The sequence below is a fragment of the Pelophylax lessonae genome (genome assembly GCF_965119305.1).
Source record: "Pelophylax lessonae genome assembly, chromosome: 2".
Taxonomy (NCBI): Eukaryota; Metazoa; Chordata; class Amphibia; order Anura; family Ranidae; genus Pelophylax; species Pelophylax lessonae.
The window spans coordinates 296,255,788-296,282,339 of NC_138769.1; the positions used below are offsets into that span (position 1 = coordinate 296,255,788).

General features: G+C 39.6%; 1 protein-coding gene and 1 pseudogene across 2 annotated transcripts in view; both read right to left on the bottom strand.

Moving 5' to 3' along the window:
• Positions 1-26,552, bottom strand: part of CACNA1S (calcium voltage-gated channel subunit alpha1 S) — a 240,535-nt gene that overhangs the window by 65,124 nt on the left and 148,859 nt on the right. The window contains exons 20-30 of the mRNA XM_082244590.1: positions 26,175-26,234; positions 24,974-25,080; positions 16,256-16,343; positions 15,706-15,813; positions 15,279-15,331; positions 15,024-15,170; positions 11,625-11,826; positions 11,303-11,461; positions 10,115-10,225; positions 2,761-2,844; positions 1,911-1,970 (exon numbers count right to left, since the gene is read on the bottom strand). Coding sequence (XP_082100716.1) covers positions 1,911-1,970; positions 2,761-2,844; positions 10,115-10,225; positions 11,303-11,461; positions 11,625-11,826; positions 15,024-15,170; positions 15,279-15,331; positions 15,706-15,813; positions 16,256-16,343; positions 24,974-25,080; positions 26,175-26,234 — 1,179 coding nt within the window. The remainder of the gene's footprint in view (positions 1-1,910; positions 1,971-2,760; positions 2,845-10,114; positions 10,226-11,302; positions 11,462-11,624; positions 11,827-15,023; positions 15,171-15,278; positions 15,332-15,705; positions 15,814-16,255; positions 16,344-24,973; positions 25,081-26,174; positions 26,235-26,552) is intronic.
• Positions 16,656-18,426, bottom strand: LOC309546673 (piggyBac transposable element-derived protein 4-like; annotated as a pseudogene). The gene is made up of 2 exons: positions 17,599-18,426; positions 16,656-16,685 (listed from the first exon to the last, which is right to left on the bottom strand). The product of its transcript is annotated as a piggyBac transposable element-derived protein 4-like (transcript).

Below are 26,552 nucleotides of genomic sequence, written 5' to 3' on the forward strand. Positions count from 1 at the left end.
TCTCTGTCTTTATCTCAGGGGTCCCTCTCTGTCCTCATCCAAGGGGTCCCCTAAACACCAACTGTGATAGGGTGTTCAGGACAGCAAGGGCCTGTTTAAATTTGCAGTTTGGGGTAGGAAAACCTCAGAATCGAGCCCTGTATTTACTCACCCCCACCACACCCCCTTTAACTGCAAGGGCCAGGGGTGTACACATGTTGCAGCCGCATCAGGAATTATATGTCCTGTCACGCTTGGCAGGTGTAGCACCTGCCAACCATAACTCATTCAAGTGAATGGGGCTGCATTGCAAAGGCTGTGCAACCTTCTACAGTACAGCAAAAAAAAAAAGGGTTAAAGTAGGCAATGAGAAGGCGTTGTATTGCCTCCTCATCACCTGCTTCAACTCCTTGGATCACACACTAGCATGCTGAAACTATGTGCATTGCACATGGTTGCAGGGTGTTTGCCGAGTGGGCCTCATTCACTTGAATGGGTCACGATAACCCACCAAAAGCAACAGGGGGTTTAACTCCTGCTGCAACATGTGTACTCATGGACATGGACACAGGGGGGCCCCATGATCTCATATTGCCCGGGGGCCCCATGGGTTATCAGTCCGCCCCTGGACACAAGGGTTGATTTACTAAAACTGCAGAATCTGGAGATTGCAAAATGCAGCTTTGCATAAAAACCAACCAGCTTTCGGGTTTTTTGTCAAAGCTTAATTGAATAAACGTAAGTTAAAAGCGGACTGGTTTCCATACACAGATGCACCAGATTTTGCAGTCTTAGTGAATCAACCTCACAGGTCTACCCAGCTCAACAATTGTGTGTGTAATTTGTGTTTTCTAACGATTCCCATAGCCTTGTATATACTGCATCCTGAAGAAGTCATCTGAAAGTTTTTAGAAGTTGTAGACACTCTCAGCTAGTACCGCTTCCTGGCGAAGGAGTTCCTTTTTTTTGTTCCTCTAACAATAAAGAAACCTTTTTACACTCTAAGGTTAAACCTCTTTTCTTCTAACTTTAAATTGTGCTTGCATGTCCTCCTCAGTTTATAAGACATAGTTACATAGTTAGTCAGGTTGAAAAAAGACACAAGCCCATCTGGCTCAACCAATAAAAAAAAACAGTAATGAAAACCCAACCATACAATCCCATATACACAATCCTATACCCGCAGTTTAGACAGTTTATTATTTATAGCTACTGGAGTCACCATTGATAAATTATTATATAATGTCAAGGAAGGCTAATCTTTCAACTTTACTAAAGCATTCTTAGTCCAAAATTGTTCCTTACTTCCAATTCCTGTAGTCCCTTACAGCTGATATGCATAAAGAACAAGCAAAGAATTTACTTACTTACTGAATATAATTTACAGGAGAAAAGAAAAGAAAACTACATCAAATGAGATTGATTAGTCAGTGATACTCTTGCTAATGATATTGACAAGGTTAAGAGTGAATCATGAAATTTAGAAATGTGTCATTATACAGGTTTTAAATGTAGGTCACAAAATGAATCAAGGACTAATTAGTGAAGGTTAAGAATACTATACATTTTTTTTTAATTTTTTAAAAAAAATGTCAGTATTCCTGACAATTCCCCCAAAAATGTTCATATATTAACTTTCTCTTTAATACCACCTACAGTACACATTCTCCATGCAGGAATGTAAAATGTAGCAAGTCAGTGGTATAGAATATGTTAACTGGTCAACTATCACAGGTGGATAAACCCAAGTAATGATATAGAAGGAATGAGATGGAGCAAAAGAACATGAGGTTTTGCCGCAAGTGGCAATATTAAGAGATGAACATCTAGCATTTCATTAGCAATAAGCAAATTATCTTTCCACTTGCTTGGATAGCACAACAAACACTGGTTCCCTATATGCACAGCAAGCGCATGCAACTGATATTTACAACACTGGGCTTGCAGCCGCCACTGAGACAGTACAGCCCACCGCTGGGAGCAAGGACAGTCTGTAAACAGAAAAACACAGCAAAGCTTAACAGAGAGAGCTATCTATTAATAGAGGGGGACAACTCATTATAGTAAGATGGGGAGTAGAGTGGGTCACAGAATGATCTAACGTAAAACATCCTGTAGGAAGATAATCAGAACAAGAACATCAAGAATTCTCCATGAAGAGTATGGGAGACTACAAACAGTCAAAAGCTTTTTTTGTTGTTGCTCGGTTGATGATATTATACTATATCATGCACAGATCAGAGACTGAAGAACACATTATTAAGTCAGGGGAAAACTGCAAAACAAAATATAATATAAAAGTACAGATACACTGGTTATTATGTCCTATGGTAAAAAAAAAAAAAAAAACAGTGATGTGCCCATTTACATCATAAAGACAGTGCAAAATCTATGTATTTTTATTTCTTACTTTAATTACCTCTATTGTTTTTCTTCTTTCCTAATATAGGTAACTGTTATGGTATTTCTTCGTACGTTGTCATCATTGGATCCATTAGGTAATAATAGCGCATGTTTAACTACTCTCTTTGATGGTGATTTGGAAAAAGTTTTCAGAACAAGTGGAGCTGAAAAGTATCCAGTGACATTGCAATCAACTGTCCCTAGCTTTCCACTTTAGCCTTGGGTAGAGGAAGGCTTAAGATAGCTATGGTTTTACCAATCTCAGTCATGCAAACAATAGGGTTAGGTACAGTTTGCCTAGTGAGCCTTTAGTAGAATGCCCATATACTATATATTTTGTAATTGTTGTAGCTTGATTAAATGATTATCATTACTCACATCAATCTCACTTAGAATGACATCAATTACGCTTCCTATAACAATCAGGAAATCAAAGACATTCCAGGGGTCTCCAAAATAGCCCTAAAATGTAAAAAAGAATGCATTATTCACCTAAACCTATTCACGGGGCTGCAGACGTTTGGTGTGGTGGTGTTCTCCATGTTGATTCTATTGTCTGAATAAATTATTCTGTGTTATACACATATATCGTAAATTTATTATACAATTTATTTTATTGAAAATGGACTTACAGTGTTTTTATTTATTGGTTTCACAGAGCTTGAGGAAGTGGGATGTTTGGAACCCACGAAACTCGTTAATAACTGTTGAAATTCCCCACTATAATTTTTCAAAACTATAGCAACCATCTGGCTTAAAATTAAATATATAAATACCTTAATAAGGGGTGGGAAGGTCGAGATGTACTGTGAAACAAATGAGCTTTCACTTTTGCTTTCACACTGATGTGTTTTTTTGCTGCACTTTTACCTTGGTAAAAACTAAATAAAAAATATCTCCCTTTAATTCCTATGGGACTCTTCACATTACTGTGCTGTGGGTGTGGTGTGTTTTGAAAAGTCCTGCATGCTGCATCTTTGGTGTTATTCAAAACCACACCAAAAATGCAGCTCTCCACTGAAATGAATGGAAAACACACAACGGTTGTGTTTTTGGTGCAATGTCACAATGCACCAAAGTCACACCAAGTCACATGTCCATGTTTTACAAGTGCATGCTGGGAGTCAGACACCCAAAAAATGGACCAGAAATGCACCGAAATCGCACAAAAATGCATACGTGTTTTAATGCATTTTTTTTTTTAAGGGAGCAGTGTGAAAGCATCCTAACTTTGAAACATTATGCATACTTACAAATGAGCTACTATGGCCAATATGTTATGGATTTTAAAATGTTAAGAAGAAACTGAATACATTCATGGAAAAGAAATGTAACGTTGGTGTACATTTTAGATATATTTGGGCACCCTCAAAGTCCCATATATATATAGTCAGTTGTTTTGTAATTCTTATTGTTAAAGGTAAACTATCAGGATTTGGGGTTCTAGTTTACATTTTCTAGATTTCTAGGTTTTTAAATTGATGTTTATAATTTTTTTCCTTTACTATGTAGCACCCTGCCCTAGGCTGATTACATTTAGCTTCTGGTTCTGTGGTACCCAGCTGAGCAGCATTTTATTTTCTAGGTCTAGTCAGGTCTCCCTAAGCCTTGTGGTTGATTACTCCTGTCTGCCTCTGGAAGCTTCCAGAAATAGTATAGGAGGGTTAGCCACTGGTTTATAAATATTTATCTGACCTCAGCCAATCTCTAGGAGGAGGCACACAGAAGGTGTGGCTGGGGAGAAGATAAATGTTTGGGATAGCTGTTCAGAGCTCTCTTCTCCTGGGGCCTCTGCCCCTGGGAGGCAGCCTGTGCTTCTGTAGAGCTATTGCTGTGAGGCCTCAGCAAGTAGCTGGTTTGGGGCCTTGGAGTAACTTGGACTTAAAGAAATCTGCTGGAAAAGACTGTCTGTGAAGCTCAGCTAGAACACTTTCACTGAAGAGTGGCGCTGTCTCTGGACATTGTAAGACCTTGGCTAGAGCTCCAGGGGTGCTTGTGCTTTGAGGGTTGGATGCCAGAGATTACTGCATGGACTGTGATTGCTCTTAAAGAGTTACAGATTAGCTGGCTGTCCCCTCTACCTCCAGCAATACTTAAGGCTGTTACTGAAGGACTTTGCCTGTGAATATGTCTTCTAATGCCTGCATGTGTTTTGGAGTATCCTGCACTCTCATCCCTCTCTCCTGTTCAAGTACTGCAGTAAAACCTCAAACGAGACAAACCCTAGACTGAGCCTGCGTTTTTCGTTGTGCTCTGGAGCTTGTGTCTGGGCCTGGCAGCCTCTGAACAGGAAAGGGAGACCTGTGTATTTCTAGTGGCTTCAACTGTAAACATTTATTGAGTGGCACCCATGCTACAGTCATTACAAATCATTTTGGGTTTTCTACAGTGAAAAACTGTTTTCCTTAAGATTCTCTTTCTCATTGAAAGTCCACAGGGAGAAAAGAAGTCACTCCATAAGGTTTTGAGTTCTGTAAACAACAGTTTTTTTCCCAGTAGAACTGCCAAAAATCAGCAAGTAAACTTGTGAAATGGGGCATAGAGTTCATCCAGCTTTCTGGAAAATGTATATACAGGTGTGCTCAAAAGTTTGCATACCCTGGGAGAAATTGTGAAATTTTGGCATTATATTGAAAATATGACTAATTATGCCAAAAAAAAACCTCTTTTTTTAAGGATGGTGACCATATGAAGCCATTTATTATCACAAAGTTGTTTGGCTCCTTTTAAAATCATAATCATAACAGAAATCCCCCAAAGGCCCTGATCAAAAGTTTACATACCCTGGAATGTTTGGCCTTGTTACAGACACACAAGGTGACACACACGTTAAAATGGCAATTAAAGGCTAATTTCACACATCTGTATTTTTTTAAATTGCAATTAGTGTCTGTGCATAATTTGTCAATGAGTTTGTTAGCTCTCATGTGAATGCACTGAACAGACTAGATACTGAGCCACGGGGAGCAGAAAATAACTGTCAAAATACCTGAGAAGAAGGTAATGGAACTTTAAAAAGATGGAAAAGTATATTATTATTATACAGGATTTATATAGCGCCAACAATTTGCGTAGCACTTTACAACATCAGGACAGACAGCACAGTTACAATACAATTCAATATAGGAGGAATCAGAGGGCCCTGCTTGTTAGAGCTTACATTCTATGAGGGAGGGTCAAGTAATACAATAGGTAATAACTGGATGATCTGATGGAAAAAATACAAGTACAGTTGTTAGGTGTGGGCACTATAGGCTTCTCTGAAGAGGAGGGTTTTCAGGGATAGTCTAAAAGCAAACAGAGTAGAAGATAATCAGACAGATTGGGGTGGGGAGTTCCATAGGATGAGAAAGGCTCTGGAAATATCCTGGAGGCGAGCATGGGAGGAGGTAAGGAGGGAACTAGAGAGCAGGAGGTTTTGGGAGGAATGAAAGGAACGATTAGGTTGGCATTTTGAGGCTAGCCTAGTGATGTAGCAGGGGGCAGAATTGTGGATGGCTTTGAAACTTCTTGTTAGTATTTTGAATTCAATTTTTTTGGATGAACGTAAGCCAACAGAGGGATTGACAGAGAGGAGTAGCAGACACAGAGCAGTTAGTAAGGTGGATGAGCCTGGCAGCAGAATTCATGATGGACTGAAGGGGGGATAGCCTATATAAAGGTAAACCAATGAGAAGGGAGTTTCAGTAGTCGAGGTGAGAGATGACTAGGGAGTGAACTAGGAGCTTTGTAGTGTCATTAGTTAGAAAGGGTCGTATTTGGAGATGTTGCAGAGATTGAGGCGGCAAGATTCCGACAGTGATTGAACGGGGGCCTAAAGGATAGATAAGAGTCCAAGATTACACCTAGAAACCTGGCATATGGGGATAGGCTGATAGTTGTACCATCGATTTTGACAGAGATATGGGGGAAGGGGCAAGTGGGGGAGAAAAATTTATGAGCTTGGTTTTGGATAGATTGAGTTTGAGGTAGTGGTGTGACATCCAGACTGATATGTCTGTTAGTAAATTAGTGATACGTAATGGGGGAGTGAGCTGGGGGTAGAGAGATAAATTTGGGTGTTGTCAGCATAGAGATGGTATTGGAAGCCATGGAAGGCTATCAGCTGACCCAGGGAGGAGGTGTAGATCGAGAATAGCAGAGGTCCAAGAACAGAACCTTGGGGGACCCCAACAGAGAAAGGAAGAGGAGAGGAGTAAGTAGAATTGTAAGTAACGCTAAAGGTGCAGTTGGATAAGAAAGAAGAGAACCAGCGAAGAGTACAGTCACGGAGACCAAAGGCATGGAGTTTTTTTAAGGAGGAGGGGATGGTCATCTGTATCAAAGGCAGCAGAAAGGTCCAGGAGTAGAAGTACAGAAAGAAAAGTGTCCATTGGTTTTGGCTGTATGTAGATCATTTGTTAGTTTTAGGAGGGCAGTTTCTGTGGAGTGTTGAGGGCGAAATCCAGACTGAAGGGGATCAAGAAGGTTATAATCATCAAAGTGGTCGCTCAGTTGGTTGTAGACCAGACGTTCAAGGAGTTTGAATAAAAAGGGGAGCAAGGAGATGGGGTGTAGGTTGTTAAGATTGGTGAAGTCCAGTGAGGGTTTTTTAGGTATATAGGTGACTAGTACATGTTTTAGAGAGTTGGGGAAGATGCCAGAAAAGAGGGAGAGATTGAAGATGTGAGTTAGAGAGTGTAGAATAGAGCAAGAGGGAGAACGTAGCATTTGTGAGGGAACAGAATCCAGAGGGCATTTGGTTAGCTGGATGTTAGCAAGAAGTTTAGAAACCTCATCTATAGTGGTGGGGTTGAATGAGGGAAATAATGATTGTACCTGTGGACATGGAGTGTTAAGCGGAGAAGGTATCTGTACAGCGGGGATCTCCTCATGAATTGTATCAAACTTATGTTTGAAGTGATTGATGATCTCCTGGGCAGTAAGGGAGTTAGTGGGTGTAGACAGTGGAATACGAAGCAGAGAGTTGAAGGTAGAATTAGAGAGTGTAGAATAGAGCCAGAGGGTGAACATAACATTTGTGAGGGAACAAAACACATGGGGCAGGTGGTTAGCTGGATGTTAGCAAGAAGTTTAGCAACCTTATCTATAATAATGGAGTTGAATGAAAGAAATAATGGTTGTACCTATGGACATGGAGTGTTAAGTGGAGAAGATACCTGTACAGCGGAGATCTCCTCAAGATTTGTATCAATCTTATGTTTGAAGTGATTGATGATCTCCTGGGCAGTGAGTGAGTTAGTTGGTGGAGGCAGTGAAGGACAAAGTAGAGAGTTGAAGGTAGAGTTAGAAAGTGTAGAATAGAGCCAGTGGGTGAACATTGCATTTGTGAGGGAACAGGATCCAGAGGGCAGGTGGTTAGCTGGATGTTAGTAAGATGTTTAGCAACCTCATCTATAGTGTTGGTGTTGAATGAGGGAAATAATGATTGTACCTGTGGACATAGAGCGTTAAGTGGAGAAGGTATCTGTACAGCGGAGATCTCCTCACAAATGGTATCAATCTTATGTTTGAAGTGATTGACGATCTCCTGGGCAGTGAGTGAGTTCGTGGGTGGAGGCAGTGGAGGACAAAGAAGAGAGTTGAAGGTAGAGAAGAGTTGACGGGGACAGGATGATAAGCTAATGAGAGTGACAAAATAGGTCTGCTTGGCAGTGAGGAGGTAGGAATTTTATTCTTTGGAGGGCAAATTTATATTGGTTGAAATCTTTCTGAAACTTAGTCCTACACCACAGGCGCACAAGAGCATGGCTATGTGTTTTCAGACTTCTGGTGTCAACTGTTTGCCAAAGTTGTAGGGGTTGAGGCCTGATTCTGTGTGTAGTGAGGGGGGCTAGTGTGTCCAGGGAGGATGACAGGGAAGCATTGTAGACAGAAGTGGCTAGGTTGGGGCAGGACAGGTGTGAGATTTTGTCATTGAGGTGGTCAGTAGCAGAGTAGAGAAGAGAAGGGTTGAGATGGCGAACGTTTCTACGGGTAACTCTTAGGCAGTTGGAGGGGAGGAGGTGGAGGTGGAGGAGAGGGAGAGAATTAAACTAATAAGGTAGTGATCAGAGAGAGGGAAAGGATAGTTGGAGAGGTTGCATGTGATGCACTGAAGTGCAAAGATGGGAGAAAACAAGGTCAAGGGTATTGTCGTCAGAGTGAGTAGAAGCATCTATCCATTGCTTCAGGTCAAAGGAGGAGGTTAGACTGAGAAGTTTGGAAGTAGCAGAAGTGTTAGTATTAACAGGAATGTTGAAGTCATTCCAAAGGGTGCAAGAGAAGGGGAGTCTGGTCTTGGGAAGAAAAGGAAAGGGAACTAAATTGTGCAGATTGCAGCTGCTGCCAGAGGGGGCTGGGTGATGGGTGCATTGGGTACAGTTAAAGGATGGACAACCAGGGTTTGAGGATATATCTCCAGAGGTTAGGACTTAGGGGAAGCAGAAGGGTGAGGGAGGTAATGTTGGAGTGCAAGTTATATGAAGGGACATGCCCTAGTGTTCTGGATATTTTATTAGCATGTGGATTTAAAATTAGCAGGAGTTGGTGAGTGCAGTAATAAGGAGAAGTTAGGGAGTTATATATAAGCTGTGGGGTGGAGAAGAGGGGTGAAGAAAAGAGAGTTTGAGAGAGGACACAGTGGTCAGAAGGTGCAGTAAAGGTTTTTTTTTGGCAACTCGACCATGCAGCTCATTTTTGTTCAAGTATTGTCATATTGTGCTCCTTAAAAACAACCACATCATCTTTTTTCCAGAGCAGTCTGCATTTCTCTTGAGGTTACCTGTGGCTTTTTCTTTGTATCCTGAACAATTCCTCTGGCAGTTGTGTCTGCAAACTTTCTTGGTCTACCTGACCTTGGCTTGGCATGAAGAGATCCCTAAATTTTCTACTTCCTAATAAGTGATTGAACATTACTTACTTGCAAATTTGGGGCTTTCGATATCTTTTTTATCCTTTTCCATCTTTATAAAGTTCCATTACCTTGTTATTCAGGTCTTTTGACAGTTTTTTTCTGCTCTCCATGGCTCAGTATCCAGCCAGCTCATTGCATTCACAGGAGAGCTAACAAACTCATTGACAATTTATGCACAGGCACTAATTGCAATTTAAAAACCCACGGGTGTGGGAAATAAATCTTTGACTGCCATTTTAACCTGTGTGTGTTACTTTCTGTATCTGTACCAAGGCCAAAAGTTCCAGGGTATGTAAACTTTTTATCAGGGCCAGTTGGGTGATTTCTGTTAGGATTATGATTTAAAAAGGAGCCAAACAACTATGTGATAATAAATGGCTTCATATGATCCCTACCCTTAAATAAAAGATTGTTTTTTTTTTTGGCATGATCAGTCAAATTTCAGTCATATAGCCATATATTGCCAACATTTCCAAATTTCTGACAGGGGGTATGAAAACTTTTGAGCACAACTGTAGGTAATATGCAACATTTCCAATGTATCTAGCTAAAGAACGAAAAAAAGGTAACAATTTTGTTTTTGAAGATAATAAATAAAGAAAATATATGTAAAACACTATATACCATAGTAACCTAGAGAAAGATGAATTCATCATGTATTGACTTCAGCATGTGAATTCTGATTGGCTATGGGTTATGCATTTTACTGAATGGATAGGACAATAATCGTAATTACTAAAATGACAGACATTATTCTTTCTTGATTACATACAAATGGTCCCAATGTATTGCTTTCTGGGTTTGCTGCATTAAAGTGTGAATTTTCTTTAAACTCACCTTTGCTTTGAATGCTGCTAGCTTGAGAAACATTTCTACTGTGAAGATTCCAGTAAAGGCCACATTAAGGATGTCCGACACGTAGCTGAACTCTGCAGTCTGCCCATAGTGCTGTATAATGACAGAAAACAGCTCAAAGATTTTCATACACATCAAATGTCACTTTTTAGTAAACCTGTGACAAATCTTTTTCTGGTAAAGAAAACCTTATCTGCAGCTTTTTCAGCCAACCTATTAGTCAGTGAAAATGCCATCACATTCTAGGGTCAAGGATGACAGTCACAGGGAGGCTTGGAAGCAGGATTACCCAATTGTACAAGTGCCGAGCTTGAATTGTACGTTAAATGTTAGCTTATAGTTTCAGGTGCCTATATTTCTTGATCTGCTGATTATTTTGACATGTAGCTTTGACTGATGGTAACTTATACCTTTTTTTTTTATCATATGCTCACTTTAGGATGGGTTTGTGATTTGTTTGCTTTAACAAAAATAACACTGTTGTATAAAGCATCCATTAAAAATTGGGATTGCTAATGCCAAAAGAGCACTATATGTTATACGTTGTGCCTTTTTAATTAAAAAAAAAAAAAAAAAAAAAAATCACATTTAAATGGGATGCTAAGTGCTATCATCACTGCCCCACTTAAAACTGGGTATATGTTTGAAAGCTTTGTGATTTATTGCTATTAAAGGTGAACATAGGAGCCAAACAATATTCCCAACAAAAGCCTTTTAAGAAAAGGCAAAGTAATAAAACATGGTGCTCTGACAGTATAATCAAGTTGTACCAAAGCACCATACAGTATGCAATGCAACAAACAAGCATTATGGCTCTGGGTACAACTTTTTAAAGATATCTGTGCAGGAGCGCACTTGTAAATTGCAAACATATTTTTGAAAAAAAGTTTTACACATTAAGCGCTAGGAAAAGAAACTCAAACGGAAGAGATAACAACGTTTCTAATTTGAATCATTCTATTTTCTAGGACAAAAATATTTAAAGAAATTCTGAATTAATTTCATTGGGGATTATGCATGCTTGTTCCCAGTTCCAAGGGAAAAATTAAAAAAAGTGATTAGGATTGGGAAATGACGATGGAAATTCAATATAGAGGAACAGAAAAAGCTATTTTATGTAGTCATGCTTGATGAGTTAAAAAAAAGGGCACAATGACAATAAATGTTTACCTGCATACCAAGGCTGATGGTGTTCAGTGTAATAAGAAAAAACATCAAGTACTCGAAATATGAGGAGGTCACCACATACCAGATCTTATATTGGTGTGGATTTTTTGGGATGTACCGCCGCAAGGGACGGGCTTTCAAGGCATATTGTACACACTGCCTCTGTTAGAGAAAACAGACTTAAATGTAACATAAGATAAGCACTAAATATCACATGATATCTTCTATACAATAAATCATTGCTAATGAGAAATAACAACCTTGTAATTTTTATTTTCACATAATTTTTATTCTTTTGCAAAAGTTACAACATCGTAATTTTTACCTGATTTTTGTCTAGTTCACAGTTCTTATACTCCTGCTCGCCTTGTTCCTGGAAGGTGACAATAACAAATCCAACAAAGATGTTCATCATGAAGAAGGCAATAAGAATGATATAGACAATGAAGAAGATTGCAATTTCAATGCGGTAGTTATAGATAGGTCCCATATCCTCTGTGTGGGAGTCTATAGCCCTGTACAGTAACCTAATAACATAAAAAAGAATTAGTTAGATTTGTCACTACAAAAATATTGAAATATTTTTATAGCTCTTTTTAAACACGCAACTGCTTTTCAAATGTATTTCCTATGAAAGTTTTAAACTATTTTGCCACCTTTCAAAGCAAACCTACACATATTATTTTAATTCAACTCCATCTAACTAACATAAGACACCACATATGATATGGAAGAGGTTGATTTGTAAGGATTTTCTTTTTTTTTGCTAACACCTGCTGAATGGTGCAAAAATATGTAGAGTGTTTTTTTAAGCTTACGTTTCATCCAGTCTAAGGTATTTTGCTCATTTATACAAAGATCTCTTCAGCAAGAAAAAGATGGACATTGTGAACCTTATTTCCCCCATGCATACATAAATTGACCAGTATGGATTTGCCTTATTTTTTTGTGATTGTTACTTTTTTTCCACCCAAATTTGTTTTCTGAAACACTGCTTTTGGATGGACTGTGGCTGTCGGTGTCACCATGGGCACCATGGGTACATGCGTTCCATATGGACGGGAATATACCACACTATTCCTGACCGTTGCTCTATGGAGGCTCCTTCCTTCCATCCTTTTGTATACAGGTTTTTTCCTGTATAGTGTTATCATTTGCGAGCAGGAAGAGGTTTCTCTTCCTGTTCGAGAGTGAATCTTGGGCTTCGCCGCATCCAGCGCTAATCGCGCTTGTGCAGTGGATGGAACGCAGGCGAGACTGAGACCTCAGAACCCCGAAGTGCCGGGTATGACGCGCGGCCTCGTGGGCACATAAATAGAACTTCCTGACACTGTCTCAGCATTTTGCCTCTTTGGGAGACCAGAGACATAGTATGTGGCGCTCACTATTGGTATGTATTTGCATTTTGAATTCCAGTTAGGAGGACAAACTCTTTGATACACCTGGTAGGGGGGCTGGCCCAAGACATTGTGCTGCCTGGGTCCAAGAATTAAATTCTGCTCCCCCCCCAAAAAAAAAATCACGCCCAACAAAAGGCCCCCACATCCATTGTTTTATAAAAATATAACATTTAGAAAATATTATACATTTTATATACTGTTATCTTCTTCCATAACTCCCCACCACCGGTCCGCATAACACCCACTGTCTGTCCTCAGTCCTCCTGTTACTCCTGTGTCCGCCCTTGAAGATCCAGCCTGCCCTGCGTGAGATGGAATGTGCTGATGACTGACGTCATTGCAGACATCATGATCATGTGAGGGACATTCCCTGGAGAAGACATTCCACCTCCTTATACTCATCAGTTTGCACTATGGGCGGCAGTATGAAATGGGGAATTGCCGCCCATGATGCGCTGCAAACTGATGACACTCAAAACTGTTGGAAAAAAAATCTTGGGAGTCAATTTGCCACCCCTCTCCAAGTGCTGCCTGGGTCCAAAAGACCCAGCTGGACCCATGGTAGGGCCGGCCCTGCCTGGTAGAATACTAGCTCACTAATTGTCCCCTTTGCAGTATTCCTTGTTTTTTTAGCTGGCTGCCTTATACAACAAGCTGCTGAATATCCTGATTGGCAGTACGTTTTTACCTCCTGTTACAGCTACTCAGTAACATAGGGTAATAATCCTTTACCTGATCATGAGGTAGTACTTTTTCAGCATGTACTTAATAGAAGCACTTTTGGGATTGAGATAAATTTCAAAATATAAGCAGACAGGTATGAGGTGATGAACTATCAATACTACTTTATTAGACTCTGTAATGCCGATATATAATAGGGCATGATTGAAGTCAGCAACTTACATCTTTTCTTACTTTATAAATCTGCTATACAGCTTCTCTTGACATCTAGACAATGAGGCCTTGCTAGGGTGATATTCCTATAGTCCCTGTATCCACCCCGGAGGCATATGATAATGACTCGGAGTACCCTATCAGTGTTTTTGTAAGTAATCAGTTTGGGGATAATTCTGTTTGCTTTCTTTTTCTATAAAAGTGAAATATGTGGATGAATGTTTATGGGTGTTATTTTACTTATACCTAATGGATGGTTATTATGTTCAACAGAATGTAAGTTCCTCCGTTTTTTTGGGTCGTGAAGAAGCTACGCATACGGCGAAACACGTTGACCTACGGAGGTTACCTCTACCCACAGACACCCCCAGTTAAGGCTTTCCATGGTTGTTTCCCTATCTGGGAAAGGTGTCAGAATTGGCCCTTTGCAGTTAATTTTCTAATATGTTTTTTGTATTGTTTCATATGTTTTTATTATGTATTACATTTTTAATATGTTCAAATAAATATATTTTTTGATACCTCAACATGCTTAAAAAAAGTCTCACACCTATACCAGTAAATTCCTCCTGATACAGGAAGGGGTTCTGTTCTCTTTTTGTTTTTTGTACATACATTTGGATGTGGCATAATTATTGGTCAACATTTTTTATATCTCTTCAGCAATGTTACACAATCTATTTTTTGTGATAATGTTGCAACAATTTTCACTTAATTTATGAAATTTAAAGTAAATCTAAATTCAAAAATAGAAAAATAAAATATACCGCATCTTACCTTTCTTTACATGTGGTGGCTACATTTGTTTTCCTTTTTCAGATTGTTTTCCCTTATTTTCCCTTGGTGATCCTGCCAGTAACCCACTCCCTATCTGAAGGAGACAACGCTAAAATACAATACTCTATCTATGGGGGAGAAAAGTTGTCACCCTAGGACAGGAACTGTATTAGGACTACAAAGCACATCCTGTTTTCCTAATCTTTGTAAAATAGGGGATATGTGCTATAGTTCACAGGAAGAACTGTGCAGGCTGATAACACTAGTTGAGATAACACAACAAGGTGCACATGACACAGGGCTGCACCAGATTTCTGGCAGGATCAACAGGTTTTTTTTATTTTTTATTATTGAACAGATATAAGAAAAAACTTTCAATGGAATAGTTTACAGTCTAAAAAAAAGGGCACAGAAGTTCATTCTTAGGGATTTATTTATAAAGCAATGAACGTGACTTTCATCAATTTAAATCACATGGACCTGGAAGATTCACCTGCAGAGAATGTTTGCTGAATAACAGATTCTTTGCTTAAAAAATATGCTCCTAAGAGTTACATAAACTTTATTGTCCCTGTTAATAAAATGACATTTCTATATTAGAGAAAAAAAACAAAGGTTTAAATATTATTAAATGTTATCAGGCTTATACTTACTGTGGCCAGCCCTCAAAGGTGGAAATGGTAAAAAGAGACATCATGCCAGAAAGGACGTTATCAAAATGGAAGTCGCTATGTGACCAAACTCTGGGTACTGCCTCCAGATGGGTGGGATTTCCATCTTTTGCCATAAAAAAATACCCCCTGTTAAAACAAACATAATAGTAGGATAATAGGGATGATATCAGATATGGGGACTAGATGCAGGGAATGATGACATATGACATTAATGACTATTGCTGATTAACCTACCTGCATTCTTCTGCTGTGATTTTAGTTGAATCAGTGCAGCTGTAGAATTTACCCTGAAAAATTACAAATTCGACTTGCGTTGATATTAAGTACTTATGAGAAAGAATAGGTTTATTGGTATACCTACACTATTTTTACACTGTTACATCGACTGTGTATTGATACTGTGACATATCAGATTATTATATATTTATTATACAGATATATTATACATTTCTTTGGTTTAAAGAAATATTAGTATCAGAGAAGACATATTTACTATAATCTAACTTTCTAAAAGGTTTTTTTTCTTTTTTTTTTTACATTGTTTATATATTTATGGAAAATTAAGACTTTTTATCAAGCCTTATTAAAGGCCGTATTATGCAATCATCACTGCACAATTAGGCACATATTATCTATTGTAATTTATTTCCTTACTTTTTACCTTGAACAGCTGTACACCAATGCAGGAAAACATAAACTGCAGAAGTGTCGTGACCAGGACAATATTCCCAATGGTTTTAATGGCAACAAATAGGCACTGGACCACATGCTGTAATGAGAAAAGAGGGGAAAAAAAATATGAAATAATACAAATATTTTACTAGAAGAACTCTTTTAATACCAAGTCTTTAAAAAAATGTTGTGATTTATAAATATCGATACCCATACTTTTTATGAGAAATGTTAATTGTTAAATTGCAACCTTGCTAAAGAACTAAACTAAAATGAATGGTGCACGGTGGTGGATTGGTGGAACCAGTGTCGATAAAACTTCTTAATCGCTCATTACCTATGAGCAATGCTGGTAACTGAAAAAGTATGAGAACTTTTATAACTAGATAATAGCAACATCATGCATATTTGAATGAAAAAAAAAAAAAATCTATCAGGATTAAGTAAGTGCAACACATTCATGTATAGGCTGCCTGTTTGTCTACAGGTGAAATATTGATCACTGATCAACAAAACAGTGGTTGCCATGCTTTACTTGCCTTAAGACCTTTTGCACGATTAATGGCTCGGAGGGGACGCAGCACTCTCAATACCCTGAGAATCTTCACTACAGAGATAGCACTGGATCTTTAAAACAGAAAAATCAGGAAAGCAAGTTATTGTGAATATGAAAAGATAGAAGGGTTGCCACAGATTTGTACCAAAATAAGATATGTGGCCACATTCATTTTAGCCTCCCTGGCGGTCTGATTATGTCAGAATTTTTGTGCTAAAAGTAGTACATTGTTTTGCATGGAAATATGTTGTTTTATATTTTAGGCCTGTAATTCTTAGGAATAACTCACTTAAATCTGTCCAAACAAGAGTCTAGTAGACATCCCAGTTATGAAAAAAGTTTAAAACAAAAAATCATAAATTATAATATAATAAGAATTCATTTTATTCAATGTTATAATTAAACCAAAAACACTGAAATGTGTACAAACAAGGGGTGCAATATTACTAGTCACTGTAATAAAGGTTTAGTAAACATCTCGGGTATGAAATATTTTGAAACATGGCACTGCACAAAGTCCGACGTCACAATCGGGACAATAGAATCTGGTTTCCTTTCTTATTTTCCTTCCACTGTCATCTCTCTTCGAGCAACAAACCACGCACATCCTTGTAGGTGCTGACTTTTTCTCAGTTGGTGGGATGTAGTCCATGAAGTGACGACCAGTCAGGCGTTCCGGGTTGACAACGCCAACAGCATGACGTCCAGATCTGTTCACAGCCATTGATGGTGTTTGGTGACTCAAAGATTTGTTTGGCAACTTTCCAAATAAAGTCCACATGAATCAAAGGCTTGTCACTCGTTTTTTTTAGCAGAATGTATGCATTCCACAAGCATTGCTCAAAAAGATGTCTGAAGATCTTCTTATAGTAATTTTTTTGCTGCTTCCTCATAGCTGGGTAGAATGTCATTGCTTGATTGGCTCTGTCAACACCTCCCATGGTGTTGTAGTCTATCACTTCTTGTGGCTTTATCATGACTTCTTTCCCACCTTTCATGTGTATCATAACAGTGGAGGTGTTATGCACTGTACTCATTAGGCACACATCTTTCTTGTCCCTCCATTGCAGTGCCATCACTTGTTTTGAGGTTCTTTTTGCCAAACATTGGCGGCATGTCGTGCCGGTTAGCCCTTACAGTTCCATAGTCATTGGTTTTGTTGTGCAGTTGAACCTCATAAAGTTCAGGAGATGTATAAAAGTTGTCCGTTGTTTCACAATAGCCCTGATTTAGCAATGGCTCAATTAGTGAAAGAACAGAAGATGTTGCCATTCCATAATTGCTGTATTTTTCATAAAATGTTGTTCCTTTTCCAATGTATATCACTGAATTCCAAATGTAGGCAGTTGATGATTCGCACAGCATGTAGGATTTTACACCAAATCGTGCCCTCTTTGATGCAATGTATTGTACCCAACTGAGCCTTCCCTTGTAGGCCATTAGACTTTCATCTTTGCTGATGTCTCTTTCTGGCACATAGCTCAGTTGGAAATTCTGAATAATCATTTGATATACTTCCTAATTTTTTTTTAGTTTTGGTGCAGGATGAGTAGTTTTATCAAATTCTTCATTATTTTCAAAGTGGAGATATTTCATTATGAGGGAAAATCTGTACTCTGACATGATCGTACCAAAAAATGGAGTGGCAAGTAATGTATTGGTTGTCTAATACCACTTCTGCAGGGGTTTCCCCACCACTCCCTGAAGAATTATTAGGCCCAGAAATTTCCAAATGTCATCTTTGGTCACTGGTTCCCACTTACTACATCTTGCAAACCTCCGATGCATAGCGCATTGTTGCTCTTTGTACCGGTTTGTTTCGGTAACTATTTTTTCAATAACCTCATCGGTCAGAAATAATTGTAGGTATGCCAAGGGCTTGAAATGGTCAACGTAAACGTCCATACCAGGTGCTCCTGTAAATGGGAATCTTGGGGGCGCTGCCTGATCCGTACCGCAGTCAATAGAGCACCAAGTCCGCACATTGCTGAGCTCAGTCGCAGAATCGTCGCTGTCGTCACTTTCCGTACCTGATGACAAATTTTCCCACAAATTGCTATCGCTCAGTTCTTCAAGTAACTACTTTTCGCTGTCACTGTTTTCCAGTTCATCTAAAAGCGCTTTTGCGCAAAAAGAACGCTTTGTGGACGCCATGGTCGTTCTCAATCTTCCAGGCACAAAGAACTGGAAAAACACAGGCAGGGCACTGGGAAAGCCACCAGGTAAAATCCTGTGGTGAAATGGCTTGATACAATGTAATCCGTTAGTACCACAACTTTGTATCATTACATTTTTTAAATTGCTGCCAGTTACACCCCCCCCGCGCCATGGCGCTCGCAGGGAAGGGAACCAGAAGACAGGTGCCGGCATCGGCCAAGCAGGGAGAGGATGGCGGGGGATCGCAGGGGAAGGTGAGTTTTATTATTGTGGGGTAATCCCAAGTGTGGCTGGGGGTTACCGCTTTCGCTTTTGGTACTATATATTAACCCCGAGTCACACTTGGGGATACCGCTAGGGAGGTTAGACTTTGTTGTTATTAAAGCTTTCTCAACATGTGTTTTGTGTACCCACAGGGGTATTTTTGACTTTTTCAAGGAATACTCCTGGTTGTCAAATTAAACTCAGTATAGTAGTCTAAAAGTAATACTAAGGGGTTCCATTTTTCAATGTATTTACCAAGATTCACACAACTTTCAGCCAGGATTAATACATTTTCCACCCATGATTCTATTGAAAAATGTGTGAATTTTGAGTGAAAAATTTGATTAGTAGACCCCCAATAGTTATCCTAAAATCATAATGCATTGCTTCGAAAAAACACTAATATACATTAATAGGTTTGGATATAAACTCACCAATGAGGTAATACTGTTAAGGTTGGTAACCAGGCAGCTAACAGATTAAATTTTTTTTAACCACTTGCCGACCAGTCAGGCAGGTCAGCTCTGTTTACGTGAAACGACGTTCATGTATGTCACTTCATGTAGCAGTTAGTGTGGGCTCGCTCGCCACCAGGAGGGGAGCCAATCAGCGGGTCCGACGGCCGTGATGTCAGTGGTCCCCCCAAAAGTGTCAAAAATGTCAGTTAGGTTTCCGATCTGTCTGCTGCAATGTCGCAGTCCCGCTAAGAATCCCTGATCACCCCCATTACTAGTAAAAAAAATTAAATAGATAAAAAATGACATAACTCTTTCTCCTAGTTTGTTGACGTGATAACTTTTGCGCAAACCAATCAATATACACTTATTGGGATTTTACCAAAAATATGTAGCAGAGTACAAATTGGCCTAAAATGATGAAAACATTTTATTTTTTTTTTTATTTTTTTATTGGGAATGTTTTATAGCAGAAATTAAAAAATATTGTTTTTTTTTTTTCAGAATTTTTGCCCCCATTTATAGCGCAAAAAATAAAGATCGCAGAGGCGATCAAATACCACCAAAAGAAAGCTCTATTTGTGGGGTAAAATAGGACATAAATTGTATTTGGGTACAGCGTTGCACGGCCACGCAATTATCAGTTAAAATAATACAGTGCCGTATCGCAAATAATGGCCTGGTCATTAACCACTTCAGCCCCGGAAGATTTTACCCCTTCCTGACCAGGCCCTATTTTGCGATTCGGCACTGCGTTACTTTAACGGACAATTGGTGCGGTCGTGCAACACTGTAACCAAATAAAATGTCCTTTTTTTCCCCACAAATAGAGCTTTCTTTTGGTGGTATTTGATCACCTGTGCGGTTTTTATTTTTTACGCTATAAACAAAAAAGCAGCGACAATTTTGAAAACACATTCTGTTATATGACATTCTCAAAAAAAAAAAAAAAAATGTAAAAAATCTAAATTTTCAACATTTTAGGCCAATTTGTTTTCTGCTAAGCGTATTTTGATTGGTTTGCGCAAAAGCTATTGCATCTACTAACTACGGGGAAGATTTTTGTCATTTTTATTGTTTTTTTTTTTACCAGTAATGGCGGCGATCTGCGATTTTTAGCGGGACTGCGACATTGCGGCGGACAGATCGGACCCCTAACTGAAATTTTAAAACACTTTTGGGGGTACCAGTGACATTACTACAGTAATCAGTGCTAAAAATATGCACTGTTACTGTAATAATGCCATTGGCAGGGAAGGGGTTAACAATATAGGTGATCAAGGGGTTAAATGTGACCCTAGGGGATTGATTCTAACTGTATGGGGGTTGGGTTTCTGAGATGACCATAGGGACATGTGATCCTATATAGCAGGATCACATGAGCTCTGTGATTATCCCAGGGAGAAGGACGGTCGGCTGTGTTTACAACAGCCGACCGTCCTTCTCTCTCTGCGAGGAACGATCGAGAGTGTCAGGTGGCAATTCGGAGCCCCCTGACACATGCATCAGCTTCCCCGTTGACGAGCAGGGGGAGGAGCGTGCTGATGGCGGCGCGCGCACGCACCCTAGCTGCAGGCGCGTGACCGATGTAGAGCTACGTCGGTTCGCGCAGGAGGGTCGCCCTGCCACAGTAAATCTGCGGCGGGAGGTCCGGAAGCGGTTAAAGGGGTAAAACCTTCCGGTCCTTAAGTGGTTAAATAATGCAGTAACGCTGCTTTATACACTACCATGTTTTACAAAAGGCAACATTACATACAGTTACATAGAGGAAGATAGTTAAATAGGGGTTTGGCCACATCTTGAGTACGCTATCCATTTCTGGTCACCAATCCTCAGGAAGGACGTTCTTTAACTGAAAAGAGTCAAGTGAAGGGCAAAACTAATAAAGGGGCTAGAGGACCTCAATTATGAGGAACAACTACAAACATTAAATGTATTTTCTCTGAAGAAGGGGCACTTAAAAGGGAATATGATAGTTTTTTCCACTCTTTAATTGGTGACTCTAGCATTGGGAGAAAACCAAATATAACTGTGAAAAGGAGTCCCAAATCTTTACCACTCTAACAGTAAAGAACCTCTTATGCAATTTAAGATCAAACCGTTTCTCATTAAACTTCATTGTGTGGCTGTGTGTACCTAAGATTACATAGTTTTCTCCCAATGCTAGAGTCACCATTTAAAGATTTGTATATCACTATCATATCCCCTCTTAAGTGCCCCTGCTCCAGAGAGAATATAATTATTGTTTGTAGTTGTTACTCATAATTGAGGTTCTCTAGCCCCCTTATTAGCTTTTTTGCTCTGGACTCTTTTCAGTTCAAAGATGTCCTTCCTGAGGATTTGTGACCAGAAATGGATGGCGTACTCAATGGGGCCAAACCAGTTTTGTGAAGAAAATACCCTTTTTAATGCATGCTACTAGTCTGCTAGCCTGGAATTGCATTGCGTGCCTGAGCCTGTAATCTACTAGGACTCTCAGTTCCTTTTCCATCCTGGATTCCCCTATAGGTTCTCTCCCATTACCTTACATTTTCCAATATTGAACCTCATCTTACATAGTTACATAGTTAGGGAGGTTGAAAAAAGACATCCGTCCATCCAGTTCAACTTCTGATGTGTGTGTGTTTGCTGTTAAACGTACATTGTATATCCCTGTATGTTGTGGTCTTTAAGGTGTCCATCTAATAGTTTTTTGAAACTATCGATGCTCCCTGCCACATCCTTACCTCTCTTACAGTGAAGAACCCCCTACGTACTTTAAGGTTAAACTGCCTTTCCTCTAGTTTTAGTGAGTGGCCAGGTGTCTTATTGTATTCCCTTTCTCTGAATAGTTTGTTCCTTATGCTAGGGTCGCCAGTACAGTATTTGTACATTGATATCATATCCCCCCTCAATCGTCTCGTCTCCAGAGTGAATAAGTTCAGTGCTTGTAGGCTTTCCTCATAGCTGATGTCCTCCATTCCCCTAATTATTTTTGTTGCCCTTCTCTGGACTCTTTCCAGTTCCAGCACATCCTTCCTGAGGACCGGTGCCCAGAACTGGACAGCATACTCCAGATGTGGCCGGACCAGAGTCTTGTAGAGTGGGAGAATAATCTCTTTATTTCTGGAGTGAATCCCCTTTTTTATGCATGCCAGTATTCTGTTGGCTTTGCTTGCAGCGGCTTGGCATTGCATGCCACTGCCAAGCCCAGGCCCTATTTTGCGATTCGGCACTGCGTTACTTTAACGTCTACCAGTAACCCCAGGTCCTTTTCCATCCTAGACTCACCCAGAGGTTCCCCCCTAGTGAGTAGCTTGCTTTCTGGTTTCTGGCACCCAAGTGCATTATTTTACATTTTTCAACATTAAACCTCATCTGCCATGTAGTTGCCCACCCCATTATTTTGTTCAGGTCCGCTTGCAAGGTTTCCACATCCTGCATAGAAGATATTGGCATGCTTAGTTTAGTATCATCCGCAAATACTGAGATTGTACTAGATATCCCCTCCTCTAGATCATTTATGAATATATTAAACAGGATTGGTCCCTGGACAGAACCCTGGGGGACCTCACTTTCCACACCCGCCCAATCCAATCATCTGCCATATATCTGCCCATTGCTCTATATTTTAGAGGTCCTTTTGTAAAGTTTCTATATCCTACTGTGAAGTTATTGCCCTCTTTAGTTTTATATTATCTGTAAACACTGAGATTGAACTATTTTACTCCAACCTCTATACCAGGGGTGTTAAACTCAATTTCCTTGTGAGCCATATAAGCATTATGGTTGCCCACAAAGGGCTGGTTGTATCTGTAAGACTAGATGTCCAGAGCACCCTTCTCCCACTTACATCAGATGTCAAGTGCCCCCCCCCCCACTATTAGAGGTCAAAAGTCCCCCACCCTCCCTTACATCACTGTACACCCCCCTTTACTTTGTGCTACTGCCTGGAAGAAGCTGTGGATCGAACTGGGAATCAGAAATTGCAGGGTCTGGAGGAGGACCAGAGGGGGGCTGGAATTTGCTAAATGGTGAGACCAGGGGAGGCGTAGACGAGGGGGTGTTGCAGCTGCACAGAATCTGTATGAGAAGCTCTGTCCTCCTCTTTGCTGTCAAATGCTGAGACAAGGTGGGGACAAAGATGAGGGGGCTGCCACAGCTGCAGGAGAGGTGTGAGGGCCACATAAAATGGCCTAGAGGGTGGCATTCAGCCAACGGGCCTTGTGTTTGACACATGTGCTCTATACCGTTTATGAACAAGTTAAACAGAATTGGTCCTAAGACAGAGCCCTGGGGTACACCACTCACAACCCCAGACCATTAAAAAAAATATACCATTAATCACCACCCCCTGGATGTGCTCCTGCAACCAGTTTTCTATCCTGGTACATAGCATACCTTAATGCCAAAAGACCTTAATTTGTAAATTAAGTTCTTATAAGGTACTGTATCAAATGCCTTAGCGAAATCGAGATGCACTTCATCCACAGGCCTTCTTCCATCCAAATTACAACTTACCTCCTCATAGAATGTCAAAAGGTTGGTCTAGCAAGAACAGACTTTCATAAATCCATACTGGTTACTATTATTTGGTATACACAAAATATAAGTGCGCATACAGACAAAAACATCACTATAGAAGTAAAGTCTCTATTGACACAAATCGCGTAGGGAGGGGCTTAACTCATGATGTCATAATGCTTCCACTACGCCTGATCTTCTTTTTAAAATTGTGAATACCTGTCTATGTCTTTTTAAAATAAATGTGCAATACAGAGTTATGCCATGTGTGGCCTTTGTTTCTTTGTATAATATCCTGCATTGGGTTACCTAACCAAGTTGACAATTACTGGAGGCATCTGTTTTATTGTTAAAAAGAATCATCTAATTTACAACATGCTTTGTTAATTTTTGTGATTGAGGATCAACACAGTCTGGTAAGAGACTTATGTGTTTGGTGGAGGACACAAATCCACGTTTTTTTTTTAAGAATCATGCATCCTGCTGGTAGAAGGCTGGAATCCTATATCTACCATTTGCTTGAACTGACTCGCTTTTTTTTTACTTTTATTTAAACTATTCATTTGCGCTTTATTTGAGAGACAGTGGACTTTACTTATATAGTGATGTTTTTGTCTGCATATGCACTTATATTTTGTGCATAGCATTTAATGTCATGTGTTCTGATGAATTGTAGGTGCAGCTCTAGAAACAATAGTTTTTTTTGCGCTAAGCACAATTTTTATTGTTTTTTCATATGGTTAATATTAATAAAACTATTTTCATCAGCAAATTCTTGGAAATGACCCCTAGCATTCCTTCCAATAGTATACATACTACTGATGTTAGGCTGACTAGTCTGTAGTTTCCAGACATGCACTAAACTGTCAAAAGTTTTGAGATGCCTACCTTTACACATACATGAACTTTAATAGCATACCAGTCTTAGTTTGCAGGGTTCAATATTGAGTTGGCCCACCCTTTACAGCTATAACAGCTTCAACTTGTACTGTCTTGTTTATTATACCCCTTCTTTTCCGTCTTAAAAACTGAGTGGATGAATATATTTAATACAGTTGCCTTCTCCCTGTTGCTAATGACCAACTTCTCCTGATCATCTTTTATTGGGCCAATATGTCCTAGCCTTTTTGCAATTAATATTTTTGTGGAAAAAAAACTTAGGGTTTTTATTTACTCGATGTGTCTCTCGTAATCTGTTTTAGCTGCACTGATCGCACTGTTGCATTTTTTATTTTTGCAATCTTTGTAGGTTTAGAATGCTGATGGTGACCCTTCAGCATTATATATTGTAATGAGGAAGTAAAATGTGCAGTAGTGCTCACTCAATGCCCATTGAGATGAGGGAAACTCCAACAACCAAAAGGTCCAAAATATTAAAAGAATTTCTGCAGAAGGATCCTTTGTGTAGGAAGGCACCATATGTTGTCATCTGTGAAGAGACATAAGAATAATATTAAAAAAATGTACAAACATATAAGGGAAAAATTAAAGTGGTATTAAACCCAAACTGAATTGTAATATATTGCAGCTTACCAATCCTTAAAAGGAGTTGTAAAGTCAGAAGGTTTTTTATCCTAATGCATTCAATGCATTAAGATAAAAAACCTTCTGTGTACAGCAGCCCCCTTAGCCCCCCTAATGCTTACCTGAAGTCCCTCTCTGTCCAGCAATGTCCACGAGTGTCTCAGCCGTCCAAGATTCTCCCTCCTGATTGCCTGAGATACAGCAGCCACGCCATTGGCTGCCGCTGCTGTCAATCAAAATCAGCTATCCAATCAGGAGAGAGAGGGCGTGGGGCTGGGTCAGGGCTCTGTGTCTGAATGGACACAAGGAGCTGTGGCTTGGCTCGGGTGCCACCATAGCAAGGTGCTTGCTGTGGGGGCACTGAACAGGAGGGAGGGGCCAGGAGAGCAGAAGAGGGACTTGAGAAGAGGGGGGCCTGGGCTGCTCTGTGAATATCCACTGCAACAGAGCAGGTAAGTATAACATGTTTGTTATTTTTTTAGGGAAAAAAATGAGACTTTACAATCACTTTAAATGTGATGACTGCATTTGTTTTCTTTGTTAGGCTTTCTTTTCTTTATTTCACCTGATGATCCTGCCAGTAACATACTTCCTGTTTTAGGGTGTCTGCATTTTGCATGAAGTAGTAAAACAGGCACCTTTGGAAAGAAGCATTGTTAGTCTGGGGAGGGGGTGGTGGTAGACTAGCACATTGAGATTGACTCGACTAACAAAGTGAAGCTTAACTATACCTATCACTGTATTAGTTGCTACAACAACAGTTTTTTTTTCTTTTGGGATAAAATATTTGCATAATTGAATAAAAGCTGACAATTGTAAGCACCCCTGTCAATGTTTAATGTTTTTTCTCAACCATCTAACTGCTACTTTGCCTGGGCAACTTGAAAACTATTGCCGTCACCACATCTAAGAATTGGTGAGCTGCGGTTTATTATATTTTTTTTTTTTTGGGTTTAATGCTGCTTTAGGACATAGCATGAGTGATTTTGTAGCATTTACCTTAAGAACAATTTCAGTTGTGAAAATCACTGTAAAAACAATATCAAGCTTGGAAAGAACCTGAAACATAAGCAAAAAAAAATGTAAGCAGAGATGCTGTCTAAAGTCTACAAAAAAAAAAAAAAAAACAGAATGCAATGGTTTGCAAATCTCATAAACCTATATTTTATTAACTGAAAATAGAAATTGCATCAGATGTTTAAACTGAGAAAATGTACCCTTTTAGTGTAGCAAGGTTTCCAGGCCTGTGGCCTGATGTGGGTCTGCCATTAGTACCGGTAATCTCTCCAGCCCATGTGAGCTGTGACCCTGGGTGTGACAACTGAAGCAGCGACAACTCCGGCATCTTTGTTTGTGGGGATGGGAGAAGGGAATGAG